Source organism: Aristolochia californica, unplaced genomic scaffold (assembly GCF_029961685.1).
Source record: "Aristolochia californica isolate CCGP_79_NKW_82.1479 unplaced genomic scaffold, dmAriCali1.0.hap1 SCAF_16, whole genome shotgun sequence".
NCBI lineage: Eukaryota > Viridiplantae > Streptophyta > Magnoliopsida > Piperales > Aristolochiaceae > Aristolochia > Aristolochia californica.
The window spans coordinates 18,041,249-18,060,411 of NW_027181837.1; the positions used below are offsets into that span (position 1 = coordinate 18,041,249).

At 35.7% G+C, this 19,163-nt stretch overlaps 2 protein-coding genes across 2 annotated transcripts; one reads left to right on the forward strand and one right to left on the reverse strand.

The window, feature by feature from the left end:
• Nucleotides 1-5,621: 5,621 nt before the first annotated feature.
• On the reverse strand, nt 5,622-8,559 carry LOC137953171 (uncharacterized). The gene is made up of 2 exons (XM_068800427.1): nt 8,347-8,559; nt 5,622-7,024 (listed from the first exon to the last, which is right to left on the reverse strand). Exon 2 carries the CDS (start codon nt 6,886-6,888, stop codon nt 6,076-6,078), a length of 813 nt encoding a protein of 270 aa, XP_068656528.1. The 5' UTR covers nt 6,889-7,024; nt 8,347-8,559; the 3' UTR covers nt 5,622-6,075.
• Nucleotides 8,560-13,008: 4,449 nt separating this feature from the next.
• LOC137953407 (uncharacterized) lies at nt 13,009-17,319 on the forward strand. The gene is made up of 3 exons (XM_068800797.1): nt 13,009-13,115; nt 14,692-14,777; nt 14,972-17,319. The coding sequence occupies exon 3, from the start codon at nt 15,077-15,079 to the stop codon at nt 16,985-16,987; it is 1,911 nt and encodes a 636-aa protein (XP_068656898.1). The 5' UTR covers nt 13,009-13,115; nt 14,692-14,777; nt 14,972-15,076; the 3' UTR covers nt 16,988-17,319.
• The last annotated feature ends 1,844 nt before the right edge of the window (nt 17,320-19,163 follow it).

A 19,163-nucleotide genomic window follows, 5' to 3' on the forward strand; every position in this document is an offset into this window, starting at 1 on the left:
AATTTGTGACAAAGGGCCATTAGTTATTTGACTGTTTAATCGAGGTTTGTTCAATTGATTTCACGCCTCGTACTTTTCACCAACCATTGCTACAATAAACAAAAGCGCTCACACGCCTCCCTCAAGTCTTCCCAGTGATCTGAGACATTCGATTTTAACAAAAACAGGCCAGGAGAAGGTGAGTCCCTTTCCATTTAGTAGGTCTAACTAAATCCATATGGATTAGTTGATGTGGTTGAGAGGTTGAAACTACATTCTTGGACTTGAAAGAGTTTTTGTGTTACTTTTTAAGTTGGCAAACATCACAATGTTTCTCTCTCCAAAAATTTTATTCGCCAGTCCTCTCACAAGGTTTTTCTTAGCTAATTTGTTCAAATGTCCTAATCTCTTATGCCCAAACCAAGATCCATCGATTTTTTCACCCAAGTAAATGGCTCTAATTGAGGGTAAATCAACTATATTCACAATATAGAGGTTCTTATTTCTATGTCCCTTTAGAACTAGTTCATCATTCTCATTCTTTACTAAGCATTTGCCTTTTTCAAATGAGACTTTGTTTCCTTGGTCACAAAATTGACTAATGCTAAGTAAACCATGCATCAACCCTTTTACATAATAGACATTAGATATGAAAGAGGTTGAGGTACCGATTTTACCAATTCCTTTAATAGTATTTTGCTATTGTCTCCAAATGTTACACGACCACCATATTTCGGTTTGAATTTTATGAACTTCTTCTTATCACCAGTCATGTGCATCGAGCACCCGCTATCCAAAATCTATACATTTTTCGATGTCTTGGCTTAGAAACAAACCTACATCACAAGAAATTTAACCCTTAGAGACAAAACTTGTTTGCCCGAGGTTCTGTTGGTTTCCACAACCCTATTGTTTGTTTTGAGTAACCAATGTTGTTTTATGCCCTTAGCATTTTTTATTTGGCAAATGTGGGTACAGTATCGCACTCCATTGCAATAGTGGCATCGAATGTGAGGAACCTGAATGGACTTCTTGTTTTGACTTTTCTTATTCTTCCCAATTTTCCTCCTTGGTGTGGGTTTTTGTGATAGAGCTTTGACTTGTTATTCTAGTTCAATGCTCTTCTTTTCAAAGGTAAGTTGTTGATTTTTAGGGCCAATACATAAATACAAGAGATCTCAAGGGAATGAGAGAAGAGAAGAACTCTAACTCTTGGGAGAGGAGAGAAAAAACCAAGGGAGAGAAAGAAGAAGAAAAGAGAGAGATGTGTATGGACGAATTTGAACCAAGAGGAAGAAGTTTGAATGTTTTATCCCATGCCTTGAGGTTGTATTTATAGTTGTGTGAAGGTGTCTACATCGACTACAATACCCTTAGGACTACATTATTCAAAAGGATAAAGACATAACATGGCATGCACCAACTTACATAATTACAATTATTTGCCATTTCTATAGAAGTTCTCCTTATTTACTACTCATGTCACCCCTCCACATGTGGGTGCCTTTTAACACTCCCCCTCAAACTGGTGTTTGTAACTTCACTTGCAAATAATCTTGGTAAAAAAACTTGTGTGCTTGAAAGAAATTTTTGATATCCTTGCTTTGACTCATCTTCTTCTTGTTCACATCTTACTTTTAATCTTCATCTTCTTCTTATCTTATTCTCCCCCTTACTTGGATATTCTAGTTACATAAAATTTGATTACTACAATACTTGGAATTCTTCATTGTAGATTGTATTTTTTCTTCTCAAATGATAGTACCGCCAATATTTCAAATCGGAAGGAGGCGTAACCACTGCAACACTCAACTTCCAATCTGAATTCTTACACGAGAAGAAAATAAGAAGAGGACAAATATCAAATCGATAGAGTAATGAATGTGACCTAACTTGATTCAGCTTGTAGAATCTTTCATAGTTGATTTTGTCACCTATCCCATCCTTCATATTTCCCCTTTCTACTCTCCTCCTCAAACTAGGAAGTAATGATAGTGATCCCAGCTTGAAACAAAAAAAATAGTTGTAGTAATTATCTCCTCCATCAAGGTGTCCCAATGATAAGTACTCAATCAGACATAGACTCTCAAAAAGTAAAAAATATGGGTGATAAAATAGGAGTTGAAACCGACCTCAAAGGATTTCAAACAAAATAGTAATGATACTCACTAAAAAGGGTAATGTCTGTCACTCAAAAGACGATGATAAAAAGCCAAAGGGTATGAATAAAAAAGTCTCAATGGACTTAAAAACACCCATATATAAAAAAAAAAGACCATCCAAAGCAACGCACCAAGGGGTTGGCCTAAGAGGGTAAATGAGAGTGAGAAAAGGATGACAGGAGAAAGGTGACCAAGTAAAAGGGTAATGGGAGATTTAAGGAAAAGAAAATAACCACCACCGTAATAAGAAGGAGGTTGTAATGGTAGTACTGGAATAACTTAACAAATTTGACCAAAACTTTTGGGGGTTGACGAAGTTTGACTCAAGAGAGAGATAAAAACCAATACCTCTATGAACATGATAATTGAGGAAAGTTAAAAAAATATCTTCAATAAGAAAGTTTTGGGATGGAACATAATAATGAAACAATTTTAAACATAGACTTCTTGTATAAGGCAATTACTTTTTAACACAACTAGACCAGTTTGGAAAGAAAATATTCAAGAGATAAATTCTAGAATAAGGGAGATTTAGGAAATATTTGGAATTATAATGAAGAAACAAGACTTTCTAATTCAAAAAATTTAGACTTCGTAAAAAAAAAAAACTAAACTTATATAAGGAAAAACTTCTCTTAAGAAAACTAATATAATGTGAGATTAAATAAAGGAAAAATTTTAATGAAGGAAAGATACTCAAGTTGGTAAAATATTGACTAGAGTTTGAAAACAAATAGGAAACCTAACCAATATTAGCAGCTCGAAAAGTGAAGCAAAAAATTTGGCTTAAATTCGGATTTTCGCATCCAATAGGATACTATCATGATCTTTGATTCTTCCAATGTGGATATCTCTTTCTAGAAAGATCAGATTGAGAAATGGTTTATTGGGATAGAAAGTAAACACACATAGCTTTATTTTGAGATAGAATTGTCAAAATAAATTTCCAGTCATGTTAATATAAACCATTCAAAAATTTGAGGTTTTTTGTTGCTACATGAAACTTTTTTTGCTGCTTTACCTCTGCTACTTCAAATGTCAATTTTTCTTTGTAGAAAAATTTGATTCCATCAATTCTTTTTTAGTTGAAAACTATAGTCAAATATTTTTCCAACAATATATTTTTTTTTATATGAAATGTTAAGTTGTGGAGCCTAAGGTCATCGTGGGGGTTGGAAGGGGGCGGGGAGCCCCCCTCCCGGGAGTGTGGGGGCGGAGCCCTCGCCAAATCTATGATATATTGACTCCTGTTTCATTAAGGGTAGTTTGGGGATTTTACACTTGTAATCTAGTTGTCCTAATTTTCTCTTTATATTTGGGGGCGTTATTATTAGGGTTTTATCACCTGGAGTATTATCATCTGTTGTAGCCAAAGAGGTTAGAGAAGTGATTTATCTTGTAAACTATTTCATCTTTATAGTGGATTACAGCAGTGGCGAAAGACATGACGTAATCTCACCTTGAGGCAAACCTGTATAAATCTTGTTGTATTTTTCTGTGTTTATTTTTCTTTCTTCTTCCCAATTATTATTATTGTTCTTGTTAGTTTGAAAATAGAACGTCTAATTCCGAACATGAAATGTATGGTATGATAGTGAAAAATCCTATGAAATTCTAAACTTTGGAAAGAAGACTAAAGGAAAAAACGAGAAACTCGTTTTCTTTTTCTTTTTCTTCTTCTTCCTCCCTTTGTTTTCCATCTTCTTCTCCTTTTCCATCTCAGATCTTTGCCCACTTTGCTATGTTGCTTTAGCTCTAGGAAGATAGGACAGAAGAAACCAAGGGAGAGAAAGAAGAGGAAAAAAAAGAGGTGTACGAAAGAATTTGACCCAAGAGGAAGAGGCTTAAATGCTCTACCCCATGCATTGAAGTTGTATTTATAGTTGTGGGAAAGTGTTTACAATGACTACAATGCTTTTAGAGCTACATGATTCAGAAAGAGAAATACATAAGAAAGAATACACGAGATTGCATAATTATAATTTTTTGTCATTTCTATGAAAGTTCTTCTTATTTACTAGTCATGCCACCCACCCACACGTGGGTGTGTTTTAACACAAGTCTATCACATGATAGCTTGTCTATCACCCCACTTTGCCTTTAAGCATTAACCATATGCTTTTCATTTGCTTCCTTCATGACAATGAATGGGCTCTTCCTTGAGCTTTGCAATCTCATGTCTTTGAGTTTGCATTTCTCTTTGTATTTATTTAGACTCTGAATAAATCTTTCCAAAAGATTCTAATTCACTTTCATAATCTGAATTGCTTACCTTTTCCGAAGTGGTAGACTTGTCTTCATCTTCAATTGCCTTGAGTCCTACATTTCTTCCTTGGAAAGGCTAGACTTTTCTTCCATGACATCTCAAACTGAGATCAAGATTTTTTTTTCTTCTTCTTCTTTGGATCTTTACTTAAGGATGGAGTTCCTTCTAGGTTTGGGCATTTGTTTCTTCTAAGCCTTGGTTTTCCATACTCAAAACAAACATAAATTTTCTTAAAAATTTAATTTATTTTATTTTGAATCATAAATTGGTTTTTTCTAAAGTTCTTATTTTTAGTACATATTTTGTAGAAGTCTAGTGATGAAACTCACCTCATCGAAACAAGTAGCCATTTTTTTTACGGATGGAAGCAAAGGGCTTTCATCCTTTACTAGAATCCACTCTAGGTTGCCAAAAATCCCTTAAAAATAGAATCAATTGTTGGTGAACAAGAGAGTCAACGTTGCATACTTTGATAAGCAAAATTTCAACAAGGTTTTTCCACTCGCACACATGAAATTCTTAGGGTCAAATTGAGACTCGCAAGTCTCGTGGTCAAACTTGGGGTGATTGAAAGGGCAATCGATCAGAGTAAAAGGGATGAGTCCCACCCTTTAACTAGGCTTGCCCAATCCTAATTCCTAAATCTGATTTGACTCGGTTGAGTGACTCAATGAGTCGAAAAACCATGGTCTATAAACAAGCTAGAGTCAAATTTTTTATATTTACAAATAGACTTTGTCCAACCTTGAGAATGACAAGAGTCAACTCTGCAGAACCACGAGAAAGACTAGACTCTCCTCAAAGAGGATTTTATACAAAATTAAATATTAAAAGAAATAACAACAATAACAACACGCAAAATAAAAGTAAATAAATAACAAATACAATGAGTTTTCTTTAATGGCCTTCTTCCAGTTTGACTTGTCTTCATCTCAATAGTATGATTCTTCAACTTAATAGTGTGAAGGTGTTGTGTCAGCTTTAAGAACATTAAATACTCTCTGTTTGATCAACTTACTAGAGACCACAAATGACTGCTGCTGGAAGGATTGTACCTACTTCTACTCATTCAAACCATTAGTAACTGCTTCAAGCTACAGTTTTGATAACATAGAAACTAGAGGGACTACATGATATAAAACCTCGGGCTAACGACACAAACCAGCAAAAATATAACATTGTCAGCCAGTTTAGGGGAATTCTGGGATGAGAAATGACCATGGTAAAAAGACGACATTTATAACGAAGCTATGTAGAAGAACACAAACAAAACAAATATTGGACATAGTTCATCACTACAAATATAACATCTCCTTGAGACCAGTAAATATGGCATTACAGATGTGTGAGGTCAAACACAATATGACTAGTTCACAAAAGCATCAGAGATTGCTAGTGGGAGCAATCAACTAAACAGCACAAAACCTTCAAATCTTCACTACCATCATAGCAAGCATGCACCGAACTTCAATCCATTTCCCAAAACAGCACGTTGGCATCCTGAAAACATGCTAATCAGTAGAAAGCAGACCACTTTCATACACCACTGAATGACACAAGTGGTTCACATTACACCACAGACTAGGTGGTCAAAACGATGATAAGCACCTAAGCAGGAGTGCCAACTTCTATACACAGGATATTTGTTGAATAGCACAATATGGCATTTCAAGTGATGATTTCTCTCACCAGCCAATCCAAACTAGGATAAGCAAAGTAAAGTATGAGAAAAGATGGCAGAGCAAACAGCACAGTCACAAGAATATACAGAGCCAAGACGGCAGCACTGGCCGGAATTGCATATAGAACAATCAAAAGAAGTATAACAACCAATGGGAATTTGGCAGTCAAGTGAACGAAGAAAACTAAAGATTTGCACAATGATGAATGAAGCCTACCTAAGTTAAGGTAGTCACCAGCAAGGTTCACTTGATTACGATTTGGTTGAGATTCCTCTGGTATCATGCAAGGACCTCTTCTAAGTTGGTTACTGTGACGTGGAGACTGATTACCCAGTGCTACATCACCATTTGAGGACCAACTAGTCTGGTGATCTTGACAATGACGAGTATGAGGCTGAGCACAGTCCCCATTCATGCTCTCAACCATCCAGAGGAGGAAAAAGTTCTTTCGGGGAAACTTGAGGTTTCCCTTGTAAACCAACCGAAAGGAAAGTAGGTGACACCAAGGGCAGGAGATGAAAAGAGGAAGCTGAACTGGGAGTGTCGGGAACTTTACTACAGCCCACTGAAGGCCTAAGACACAGTTCTTGCAAAGGGTGTGACCACACCATAAGACATAAGGTACATTCTCAACAATATTGAAGGATTCCCAACATATAGGGCACTCGAGCCCTTCCTCTCTGCTTGTGCTAGCAGAAACTTCATCATCTGAGCATTCAGATGCAACTTGACTTAAAATTGTAGAAGAATTCTTCTGCCCGATGCTTCCAGCTAGGGCATTTGAAGCAAAACTCCACATATTGCTAAAGAAAGAGCGCAACTACAAGAACATCCAGCTGAAATGTAAAACCCAAAGCATGGATTTTATCAGAAGCCACTTTGGGAAACCCAAGATTCCAACTATTGGTCCGGATGTTCCATTCCGTGAGATGAACCTGAAATAAGATATGCTGCCTGTAAGTAGATGATGAAGGAGTTGAGATGATATATCCTGCAAGCAAAATACTCAAGATGGCAAGGTCGTAACTCAACTACAAGAACTTTTAAAAGGTGACAGAAAAAGAAAACTTATTAAATAGAAGCCGGTTTCTAAAGAATTAAGGAGCCCCTACACAAAGCGCTCATCCACTTAGATTTAACTATGACCTATGAATCTCGTTATGTCCAATAAATTTTTGGCTTCACATAATCTTCAGATGGAAATCCAACCGGTAACTAAAAAAAATTCTATTTGATTAGCTTGTTTTTGTCAAAGAATAACCAACATGGATTAGTCAATACCAAGATCTTGAGTTTATTAAGTGAAAAAGAGGTTTTCTAACTTGGCTAGTCATTTTAAGATGGGTCTTGGATCCAACTTCACATTGTATAGTATGAACTCAAACGTGGCCTCTACCAAAATTGTCCACATGTAAAGCCCTAAAAGAGAGCCGAGAGAAGGAATATTAAAGAATAGTCCCACATGGATTAGTGAGTACAAAGATCTTAGATTAATTAGTTGGGAAAGAGGTTTTCTACCTTGGCTAATCATTTTGGGATGGGCCCTGGACCCAACTTACAGTTTTCATATCATTTTCCAGGTCAAACATATACTGAGACATAAACACTCACGAAAAAGTATTGCAAAAGAGGATCGAAAGGTAAAAGGAAAAAGATCTATAGCTACTTAGCAGATGGTTTTTTTTTTCTGTTAACGACTAAACAGATTAAATACTTACTACTTGAAAGGATGAAAAGACCAAAACTCCAAGCTTTTTAAAATCCGATATACATCATTATTTCAAAGTTCATTACCAGTATTGAACCTCCCCTCACAGTGGATAAGATTCCCATCCCCGTTTCAGTGATTGGAATACGTAATACCAGGATCAGTTTATTTCGGACACAAGCCTTCCCCCCTCAGAAACATACACCAAAAAATTCCATAGCATCGCCCACAGTCCCTAGTCCAAGCTTCAAAATCTCAATAGCTTTGAGGCAAATTATTCCAAAATATTCACCTTAGACAGCACCAAGCAGCAAAGTGCTAGATATACTGCTGAATTTTGTGAAATAAAGGAAACAAACACGTAAACACAAAACTTTAATCCAATAATGCAGAATTGTAAAAGACCCCAAATTCCATAGCACCGCCCACAGTCCCGACAGACAAAACCTCGATACACCTAGGCCAAGACGTTTCACAAGTTGGAAACAGGGCGACCCAAAAAACTAAAAGAAAAATGGATCAAAAGACTAACGGATGAGTCAATCTTACCAATGATAAAATCCGGAAGCATCGGGATCATCTGAAGGACAAGGAAGAGGACCGAGGAGAGACGGAGAAGAGGAAAGAACCCTCCATTTCTACCTTCCTCTCCCCTTACTCTCTCGTGTCACTCTTTCTATCCCTGCCTTGGTTCTCTCTTCTTTCTCCCTCCCGATCGATCGGTTCGAACTCGAGGAAAAGCAGAACCAGCCTTCTTTATGGTCTCGCGTCTCTGGAATTCGCCAACAAGCTCTTTCAATGACTTTATAGGATCGAAATGGAGATAATATGAAGTTACAAATCTACCCATGCCCATGGGGCATCAGGTAGAAATCATTTTGCCCCTGAACGAATCTGTTTATGGGTGGAAATGGAGCGACCATGGGACCCACATGTACAATTGCCATGATTCCGTATGATTAAGGGGGCTTTGAGAAAGTGATAGTGAATTATTAGTGTGTATAATAAAAAATTTAGTGAAAAATGGAGAATGAGTTTATTAATAAAATACCTTGATTGATTTAATTTTATTAAGATATTTTTATTTAATTTTTAATTAAAAATAAGATAAATTATTTTTTAATAAAAATATAAAATTAATTAAATATAAAAAATAATATACATAAATAAACATGATTAATTTTATAATGTCTAGATACTTAATCAAGTTCTTAGTTTTACAATATCTAAATTATCACTCTTAAGTTAGTAATTTAATATACTATTAAAAGTGTTGAATATAATAAATAAATAAATAGGATATTTTATTAATAGATTTTTGTTTAATCAAAATTAATACAATAATTAAAAATTAAAATTAAAATAATAATTTAATTAATTGTAAAACATAGAATACTTTAAAAATATTTACTCTAAATACTTGATCAAATTTTTACTTTTACAATATCTTAATTATCATTCTTAGATTAATAATTTAATATTATATTAAAAGTCATAAAAATAATAAATAAATAAATAAGATATTTTATTAATAAAATAATATAAATATTTCCATTAAAATTCAATTAAATTAATTTAGTCTTGACGTCAGACATTGAGTGAAATGACGAGTGAAAGTGAATTCACTGGTCTCATGGAGTGAATTCACTGTCACTCTCCACTTACACAATACACTAAAGCTTTTGAAGCCACTTCCCCTAATGAAAGTGAATTATAAAGTGCACTAACAAGCCCTAAATTTAGTTTCAGTTAACTCAAAAAATTATATTATAATGCTATCATTTTTTTAAAAAAAAAAGTGTATAAGAAAAATTAACACCCTAAAGTCTCTTTAGTACCCTTACTAAGAAATTTATATCCAAAGAAAAGCTAGAAATATTTTTCCCTAGGATACATATTTTCAATAAACCTTCATATAAAATCCTATTAGTGTCTTACAAGGAAATTACATAAAAAATAGAAAAATTCAAGGAAAATTAAATGGACCTATTGGTATCTTTTCCAAGGAAATAAATAAAAATTAATAATCAATCTCATACATTACCATACTTATCCGATAAATTTCAGTAAAATAAATTATCAAATATAAATTGCCATGAAAAATTACTTTGTGTTGAAAGTATTATAACATCAATTGTAAAATATTTATTAAAAAAAAATTCATATGATTTTTCGATCCATTTTAACTGAAAAATCTTACTTGAAAAATTATATAATTTTCCTGATAGTAAATTCTAGCAAAAAAAAATTTTCAAGAAACATGAGGCACTAATGGTCCCTGAAAGTGCATTTTTACAAAAAATACTTGGAAAAAACACTAACATGTACTATGAAAGGTAGAGTTATCTCTTCTGATTTATAGGAAAAAACCAGTGAATCAAAGAATTGACATGCTTGATTGCATGTTCGAACTTTCTTTGTCACGAGGACAAGTTGTTTGATGTCCATGTATAATGTATCAAATGAGGCCAAAAGGAAAGGGCATGAAAGGAGCCTTTTTTAGTCTTTTCTTCGTCAAGTTTTCATTCAATAGAGATGAGATGTGGATCAAGTCCATACCAGAGGAATTTGATGTATCAGTTGCAAATCCTATAGAGATGTGATGTGATAATCAGGTAACTATTTTTATTGTAATTCCTCCATTTCTTTTAGCAAACAGAGCCTATTAAAGCGGATCATCGCTTTATCCAAGATGCGGTGTTGAACGGCTACATTTCTACTTTATATGTAACATCTTCATAACAAGTTGGTCATATTTTTACCATGGTCTTTAATAAGAAATATTTCATTTATTTATGTAATAATCTAGGTTTGTTTGATTTGTATCACCCAACTTGTAGGAGAGTGTTGACATATGTTATATATTCTTAAAGAGCGGTTCAATCATTTAAGTGCGAACTAAAAAATAGTTTTATAAAATGAGATTAGGGACTTCTTAAAAGATACTTCAAAAAACTTGGGACAACATTTGGTTATAAAGAGCAAGTAGAACCTCTAAATCACCAAGGTTCAAATTTCTTGTGAAACCCATGATATGAAACCTATGTTCAGATTAAATGAGTGAGGGACATGTCTTATGTCTTATCTCGCTTGGTTGTTTACTTCCCCTAAGGAGGAAGAAGGAAGAACATCACTTACTCCCGCCAAACTACAAGGAGAGGGCACCTCCCTGCCCCTTTCTCTTTCCAAATTCTCTTCGAATTTCAAAAGGTATATCCTAGAAATACAATTCTAAACATACTAACCCCCTAGGAAAGTTAATCTATTTACAAGAATGTTATTCACTTTGTTATGTGTACAACAATGCCATTATCTCTTTTATATCATTAAATTTTGTTAAAAAATAAAAATAAAAATGGACATATGTATTAAAGCATGGATCAATAAATGAATGTGAAATAAGGGGAAAAAATTAGGTTATTCAACTAAGTTTGATGGTTAAACTAAACATTGTATGCACATAAGTTTATATGGCCTCATGTGCACACTTTTTTTTTCCATTAAAAATATGATATAAAAATACTTATACTACTTTTCAATAAAAATAAATGAATTAAGGCTGAGCAATGTTTTTGTGTAGTTGTGTGGGGGAGTGGGGATCTCTCCTTGCCATGCAAGCACATAAGGGCTAGTAAGGGGTTCGGATTTGTATGAACTTTCATTAGGAGCTCCTTGGTACATTGGTTGAATCTCTCACACTACTTGAGTCAAGTGACTTTTCCTCCCATTTTGTCTTAGTTTTAGGGTCGGTTTGGAACCCCTAGAAAAGAAAAAAAAATTGACCATTAAATGAGATAATGATCAAATTCTCGTTTTCACTAACTATATTTTGGAATAATAATAGTCAAATTCTTATTTTTATTTTTTTTCTATGGGGTTCCAAACAAACCCTTAATGTCGTTGAAACCAAATAATGGTCCATTTCTAACTGGACCAGCTTGAAGGGCAAATCTACCCTAGTTATAAAGACAACAGGCATCATAGGTATTTAAAAATATTAATGGTCTAGTGAAGGGACTAGAGGGTTTTAGTCTTTAGATACTTATAATCTCCATTAACACCAGAGTTTCCATTTTTCTTGTCTAATAAGGCCAGGAAGACACTACTAGTCCACAAAAAAAGTTGCCCAGTGCTTTTGTTTTCCTTTGGAGGCAAAGTATGGGTGTCACGGGGCCTTTTCATTTTTGGTGATGGCTCCAAGGCTCCTAGTAACCATTAAAACCTGCAAACAAACAGTCGCAGTCCCCTCTTCCCCAAGCGTTAACATTCTCTGCTGCCCAAGCAATGATCCTCCTTTAAATGGTTTTGTACAAGAGAAGCGCACCAGATACAAAAAAAGCTGAGTATTCTTATAGCTTTAAGAGAAGGGATTAGAATGTAGCTTTTGGTTTCATTGGTTAGATAGTCATCTTCTCCAAACAAACGTTTACCACCGAAGCAGATGAGACTTCGCTATCAATACCAAAAAAGAAGAAAAAAAAGTCAAGAGCAGAGGCCCAGAGAGTTAAAACTGGAGCATGTGGTCGGGCGCTGATTAGGAGACGACTAAATGTTTTCATTCATTCCAGAACTCTGGCATCATTCCGGATAGATGAAAAGGGTAGAGGTGGGACATGATCAGAGAGAGAATCCAATGAGCTTTTTTTAAAAGATTAATGTTTACCAGTGCTGTTCAGCCTTGCTCCTCCAAATCGTGATGAAATGATCAGGAGGAAGCAAGAGTTTTCGTCAGAGAAGATGGAGTGCTTTCTGGTTTTTCAAACCAGAAGAATAAAGGGGAAATTAATGGCCTCGGTTGGGACTAGTCTGCCTCCATTGATGCACGAGCTTTTTTGTCTATTTTATTTTCTTTAACAACTCGGTCTTGACTCGGTTCTTCTTCATTCATTTTACATCCAGATCACTCAACTCACTAGGTCTGAGTCGACTCAGATGAGTTACAAAACCCTACATGGTTACCATAGATTCTCAGGAGCTTTACCGTATCAATGTTTAATTCTAGTGACCATAAGGGAAGGAAATTTCGACGAGAGAAAGGGTAGAAGAGGAGACGTCAAAAATCGCTCGGAACAACCCCCTGCGTGTGACCGTTGCTTTCGGTTGGGACCCGCAATTGCGCTGTCGTGTTTCTTCTTTTCGTTTCGTGCAACAAACTCGCAAAATCCAAACGGCTTGGAAAGAAAAGAAGCGGATCCCATCAAAGAACCCAACTTTGTTGCTTACACGATCTCTGTACACCAAAAGTCGCTTCTCAAAAGCCTGTCGACTTGTCTTGCTTTCTTCTTTACCGATTTCTCGTACCCAGCGATTGCAGAGAGGTATGTGTCTCATGCGTCGGCATCTTCGTGGTTGTGGGTTCAATGTTTGGATGAGAATATGACGTTTCTTTTGTAGATATGGATTGTCTGATTTTCTTTTGTTCCTGACGGGAGAAATAGTGGTGAGGCAGGAGATTTGGATTTTATGGCGTTTTTTTTCATGCGCATCAATTTTACCTCCCGTGCCCTGTTTTTAGATTCATTTAGCTATAAAACGTTCTCAGGCATTGTTATTTAATGAGATTTTTCGCATTTTTTTTGTTTTCGCGGGGTTAAAATATGGACCGGGCAATCTATCTTGTTATCCTCATGATCTTTATATAAAAATTTATTACTTGAGAACCAGGATTATTTAATTTTACATTTGTTGTTACTATTTCGGGACTGGATCGGATGGTTTCTTTTTCTTCCTCTTTTATTTATTTATTTTTTGGCGTTTAATGTCTTTGATTCATTTAGTTGAGATAGGTAATTTTTTTTCGTCCCGATATCTGTAGTTTCTTTTTTGTCATCTTATAGAGTTTTTCAGATTCTGAATGTTTGATGTAGTTTTAGAAAGAAAAACGCTTGCTGGACTTTGATAACCTTTATGATGTACCCTTTATCTACATGGGTTGATGGCATTGCTGGATTTCCTTTTCTAAAAATTTGAGGACTTGCCGTTTGACCACAGCTGATAGATTCAACTTTCTGGGCTAAGCTTTGCTCTCTGTTGAACTCTTTTTCCATTAAACCTTGGCCTTTCCTTTCTGATGATGGAATTCTTTAAAAAAAGTTTTAATATTTGATAAACACATGTGAATTGAATTTGTTGGTTATTTCTCATGTGTCACTCTTCCTATGGACTTCCCTTTTCTCTTCCTTCTCCACTTAAGTTTTGCTACTATAACTTCTTCTTCTTATAGTACTGTTCTTTATTACTATCTATGAATATTTCAGATGAACTTTATAGATTATTTGTGAAATTTTCTTTAGAAAGCAGTACTTATTTTGGAACCAGGATTGAGTTTAAGAAAGATTTTTCTTCCAGTTTTGTTCTCTAATGTTGCTTTCATGGTCTCTATTACGTGGTTACCACATCTTATTCTAGAATGGCAGAGAATTGTGCAGAATGCTGTCCTATTTGTGCTATTTAATCTATTTGTTTCGGTCAATTGCTTACTCATTTACATATCTAACTTGTCTGGGAAGTTTTCATATTCAAAGTTGGTGTTTCCTAACTTGTTTTGAGATTGACTATAGAAAAATAAAAGAAAAATAAAACTCCATTAGAGATTGAAGATTACTGGTTTTACATTTCTTGACTTGGCCTAGAAGTTTCATATTCAAAGTTGGAGTTTCCTAATTCATTTGGAGAGTGAAGGGAAGCATAAATGCAAATGCCTAAATGATTCATATTCCTTTTTTTTTTTAGCATTGCTTTCTTCTAACAAAAAAAAAAAAAGGAATAGAAAAACTTTTTGTATCATAATGTTATATATAAATGTCTGCTTAGTGTCTCAAAGTTTTCTTATGTTGTCTGTCCTCTTAATGCCACTTAATGAAATATACTAATGACCTGGAATTTTAAATGCAGGTATTGGGTACATGTTTGAGGTGGATCTTGGTTTGGGTTAGTTCTCAGAATCGAGCTATTATCGCCAAATTGCGGCATTAATTTGGGTAAGAAGTTGACGATTTAGGTTATCAAGGAATCATAGCTTTTGAAACTCTAGTAGGAGAGTTTTTGTTCCTACTACATTGATGGGGCTGTACAAGAGTTCTTCTATGGTATTTTCTTTGTTTCTTCATAAACAACCTGCTATGGCTTTCAGGCTAATCTGCTTATAAACTACATTTATAATTTCCTGATACAGGGAAGTGAGGAATAGTCTGGAGCTTGGAGAGGATTGCAGCTTTTCTGAATTCGGTACCTTCCAAGTATCTTCAGGGAAGGTAGCAGATATTTTGCTGTTTCCCTTATGGGAGAAGAAAGCATGGAAAAGGAAACTATTCCTGACCAAGCTGTAGAAGGAACTGGAAAGAGTGGTGATGAACTCCACTCAGATGTTAAGGAGATAAAGGTTATTACTCAGGCTGAAAGGGGATCAGAAAATGACATTGTTTCACAGGCTATGTTCTCTGAGAAGCCAAAGCCTGAAGAAAGTGGTGCTAGAATAAATTCAACAGGAAACCATGAAGGTAGCAGATATTTTGTTGTTTCCCTTATGGCAGAAGAAAGCATGGAAAAGGAAACTATTCCTGACCAAGCTGAAGAAGGAACTGGAAAGAGTGGTGATGAACTCCACCCAGTAGATGTTATGGAGATAGAGGTTATTACTCAGGCTGAAAGGGGATCAGAAAATGACATTGTTTCACAGGCTATGTTCTCTGAGAAGCCAAAGCCTGGAGGAAGTGGTGCTAGAAGAAATTCAACAGGAAACCGTGAAGGAAGACCTGTACCAATATACCTGAGAGCTTCAACAAGTTCTTGCCATGATTTCTGCAAGTATGGAAGAGAGCAGTCATTTCCAAATAGAGAAAAAAGACTCCCTATTCGTGCACTCGTTCTGGGAAATAAGGAGTCCAAGGTGGAGTTGTCTGGGGTGGATGTTCAAACTGAGTTAAAAAAGCCATCAATTAGTGAGCAGAAAAAGAAACAGGCAACCAAGGCAGAGGCAACTAGTAGTCCCGAGCTGATAGCACAATCATCTGGTTCAACAAAGGTAATCAAGCAGAAGGCTATCACACCTGCCAAGAAAATTGAAATCACAGTTAAACCCACAATTTCTTCGAAGACAAAGCTGAAGCCACCAGTTTCAAAAACTTCACCATCTCCTTCAAGTCCTTCAGTAGGTCTTGCAAAAAGAAGTAACCAAAGTAGTATCTCCATGAATCGTCTCAAACGTCTAAGTTCGCTGCAGAAGAATCGCATCAATCCTGTAAACCCTTCACATTTATTAGGTGGTTTGAGTAGTGAAAAGAGTGAAAGAGATGCATCAAATCGTTTGGAAAATTCAAATGGGCGGAGGAGAAGCAATGCTATGTTAACAAAGCATACAGGATTATCCACCCCTGTGGAAAGAAAAACACTTAGATCATCCATTACTACTTTAACCCCAAAATCTTCTTCCAATGGAACGGCGCAGTTGAATGCGTTGACATATCAAAAAATGAAGAGGCCTTCTACAGAGAGTATTCAGACGAGAGTTAGAACATCAAAAGCCAAAGAGGACAAAGTCAGCGAGAAGACTTTATACATGTCTGAGTCAAAACCTAAGAGAAAATCATCTACTTCTTCAAGGCAATCACAGTCATCATTAACTTTGTCAACCTCATTACATGATAAGGAAGACATATTGGGTTCTGAATGCTTAACTAGTGAAGCTGAGGGTTCAGTTTCTGAACAAGAAGATACTGAAACATGCAAGTCTAATGAAGTTCCAAAGAATGGAGCTAAAAGGAGACAGAGTCGGAGCAAAGTTACGCATCCTGAAGATAAAGATGAGGTTGCACAAAAACTTTCCTTCAGGAGAGGTAGGGTGGTTAGCCTTCCAAGTGAGAACAATGTGGCAAGGAAAATGAGATTCACGCGAGGAAGAGTGACTGGTGAGAACCAAAATGGTAAAAGCGTTCTTGGGAGGAGAAGTTTTCGAAAGAAGAAAGAATTGGGTAGTCTGGAATTGGAGAAACCTAAAGCTGGAACTGAAAGTGTAGTTCTTAGACATCAAGATGCGCAGGGAAAAAAAGAAGAGCTAGGTTTGTTGAATGAGATGATTGAGGAAACAGCAAGTAAGCTTGTGGAGATGAGGAAGAGTAAAGTGAAGGCCTTAGTGGGTGCATTTGAAACGGTGATTTCTCTGCAAGAAAGTAAACCTGCCACTGGCGCTTGACTTATTGAAAACATTTTGTTCTCTTGTTTTTTTTTTTCTGTACAAATAAGACTGATAAGTGGAAGTGTGAAGATTGGATTTTCTTTGATGGGATGTGTGAAGATGGAGAAGGCTTTTTGTATTGTAAACTGAGAGGTTAAGTTTGGTGAAGAGACTCTTGCAGTTCATGGAGTTGTGAGCATTATTTATAACTTGGTTGTGCTTCACATCCGAACTAGAAGACATGCTATCTTCAAATATTTTTTAAATTTTTTATACCAATGTATACACAGAAACTGATGTGGATTATAGTCTTTGTACATTTGAGCTTATAATAATATGTCCAGATAGAAAGTCAAGTGATGCACTGCCATAGAAACACATTAATTGTTTCTCATTCCATCCGTTAGTTGACTTTCTATTTACTGTTCCTGCTACTAATCTTATTTAGATCATTGTTTTTCTCAATATTTGATGATTATAAGATTTTCCATCAGAGCTTAATAAATGATTTCCATCTTTTTTCCATTTCTTTCCTCTGGTATCTCACTGATCTTATCAGTGCCTTCCCATGAAAGTAGGATATATTTCTATGTGGATTTCCCTTTTATTTCTATAGAAAATCTACTAAAGCTGAAAATTCTTTCCAGAAACTGTGGTCTTTTTTCAGATTCATGTTTTGAACAAAAACTTTAATATGCTCATTTATTTGGTTTTTTCCTTCATCCATTTCTCTAAGTTTCTCATTTTTTTTTTTCTTTCTTTTTCTCTCTATCCTTCTTTGTTTCAGTTTTCTTTGATGTTCTCCACCTTGTTGCTGGTCCTTCTTTATCTTGTCTCACCCCCTTCTCAAATTGCAAGTTTTTCTAATGTTTCTGGATTTAAAAACTGAAAAAAAAAATGACCTAAATCCATCAAAACTTAGATGCATCTTAGATGCACACAACTTTGATTTAACCATTAAATTTGAATTGTATGACTTAATTTTTTTATTTTATTATGTATTTATTTATTACCTCATATATTCATGTTGATTTTCATTAGAGAATTTTTCTTATTTTTATAATAAAATAGAGATAATGGTATTATTGTAGATTAATATTTAATATATTTAGTATTTATTAATTAAAATGAAAAAAAGAAAGAGGGGGATGATTTCACATATTTAGTATTTCATCTGGGTCGAATCGGTTTAGGTCTGGCCTGGTTTGGTCAAATCGATTCGGTTCGAGTCCAATCTGATCGGGTCGCAAAACCCGACGCAATGCCGACCCACTAAACGGGAGCATCCATTTCTTTTTAGCGCAGCCGAAAATCTCCGAGGCAACAAAACCATGCACATCTTCAAAGCATTCCTGGCTGTCCACTAGAAAACTCGGTTCGCCCGTCTGTAGGGACCTGCCATGCAGCTGCGAAAGCTAAATAGGATTCCGAGATCTTCGTCCAGTATATTTTGGAGAATATCTTTGTAGGTTCGTGAAGTCGAGGGAACATTGCGAGAGCTCTCTTTCTGATCTTGCAATGTTTGCGCCATTGACGACTTTCCGATTTTTTGCTCAGGCGAACTACGGATTCGACCAATCATTTCCAGCTCGGCCCTTCAGGTAGGTAGACTTATCCACTTTTCCGTCCTATTTTTGAGATGCGATAAAACAGATAACTTTCCGCTCCTCTGCAATTGCTACCCTGTAAGTGTGACAATGAAGTTTCTGTAGATATAGCGTAGGAATTCCATCTTCTATCTGCAGATTTCATCGAAACTTTAATAACAAAACCATCATCGAAGGAGATAACGTCAACATAGGGACGCGTGTTCGAGTCGAAGTAGGAGGACAATCTGTTTTGGCCTGAAGAAATTCTCCGGCGAGTTGTCTTCGCCGGTGAAGCTGCTTTCTTTTCCCTATTGCTTTCCTCTTGCTCCATTTTCTTTTTTTTATTCCTTGTCTAGCTGTAAGATTATGAGGAACACGGGTACTCTTCGCTAAAAATATCGCTTCCCTCTTTCGTCTCTCCCAAAACAAACCATAGATACCAAATAGACGATTCACCGCGGCTTTTGGAGTTCTTCTTAAATGAGCAAGGAGGACAAGAAGGTGCATTCTTTTTAATTGTTTGTTCACTACTTGAATGTCTTCAGTGAGTAGGGATGGACCACTTTTCTACCCTGTACTTGAAGTTTTACCAGATGCATAGGATA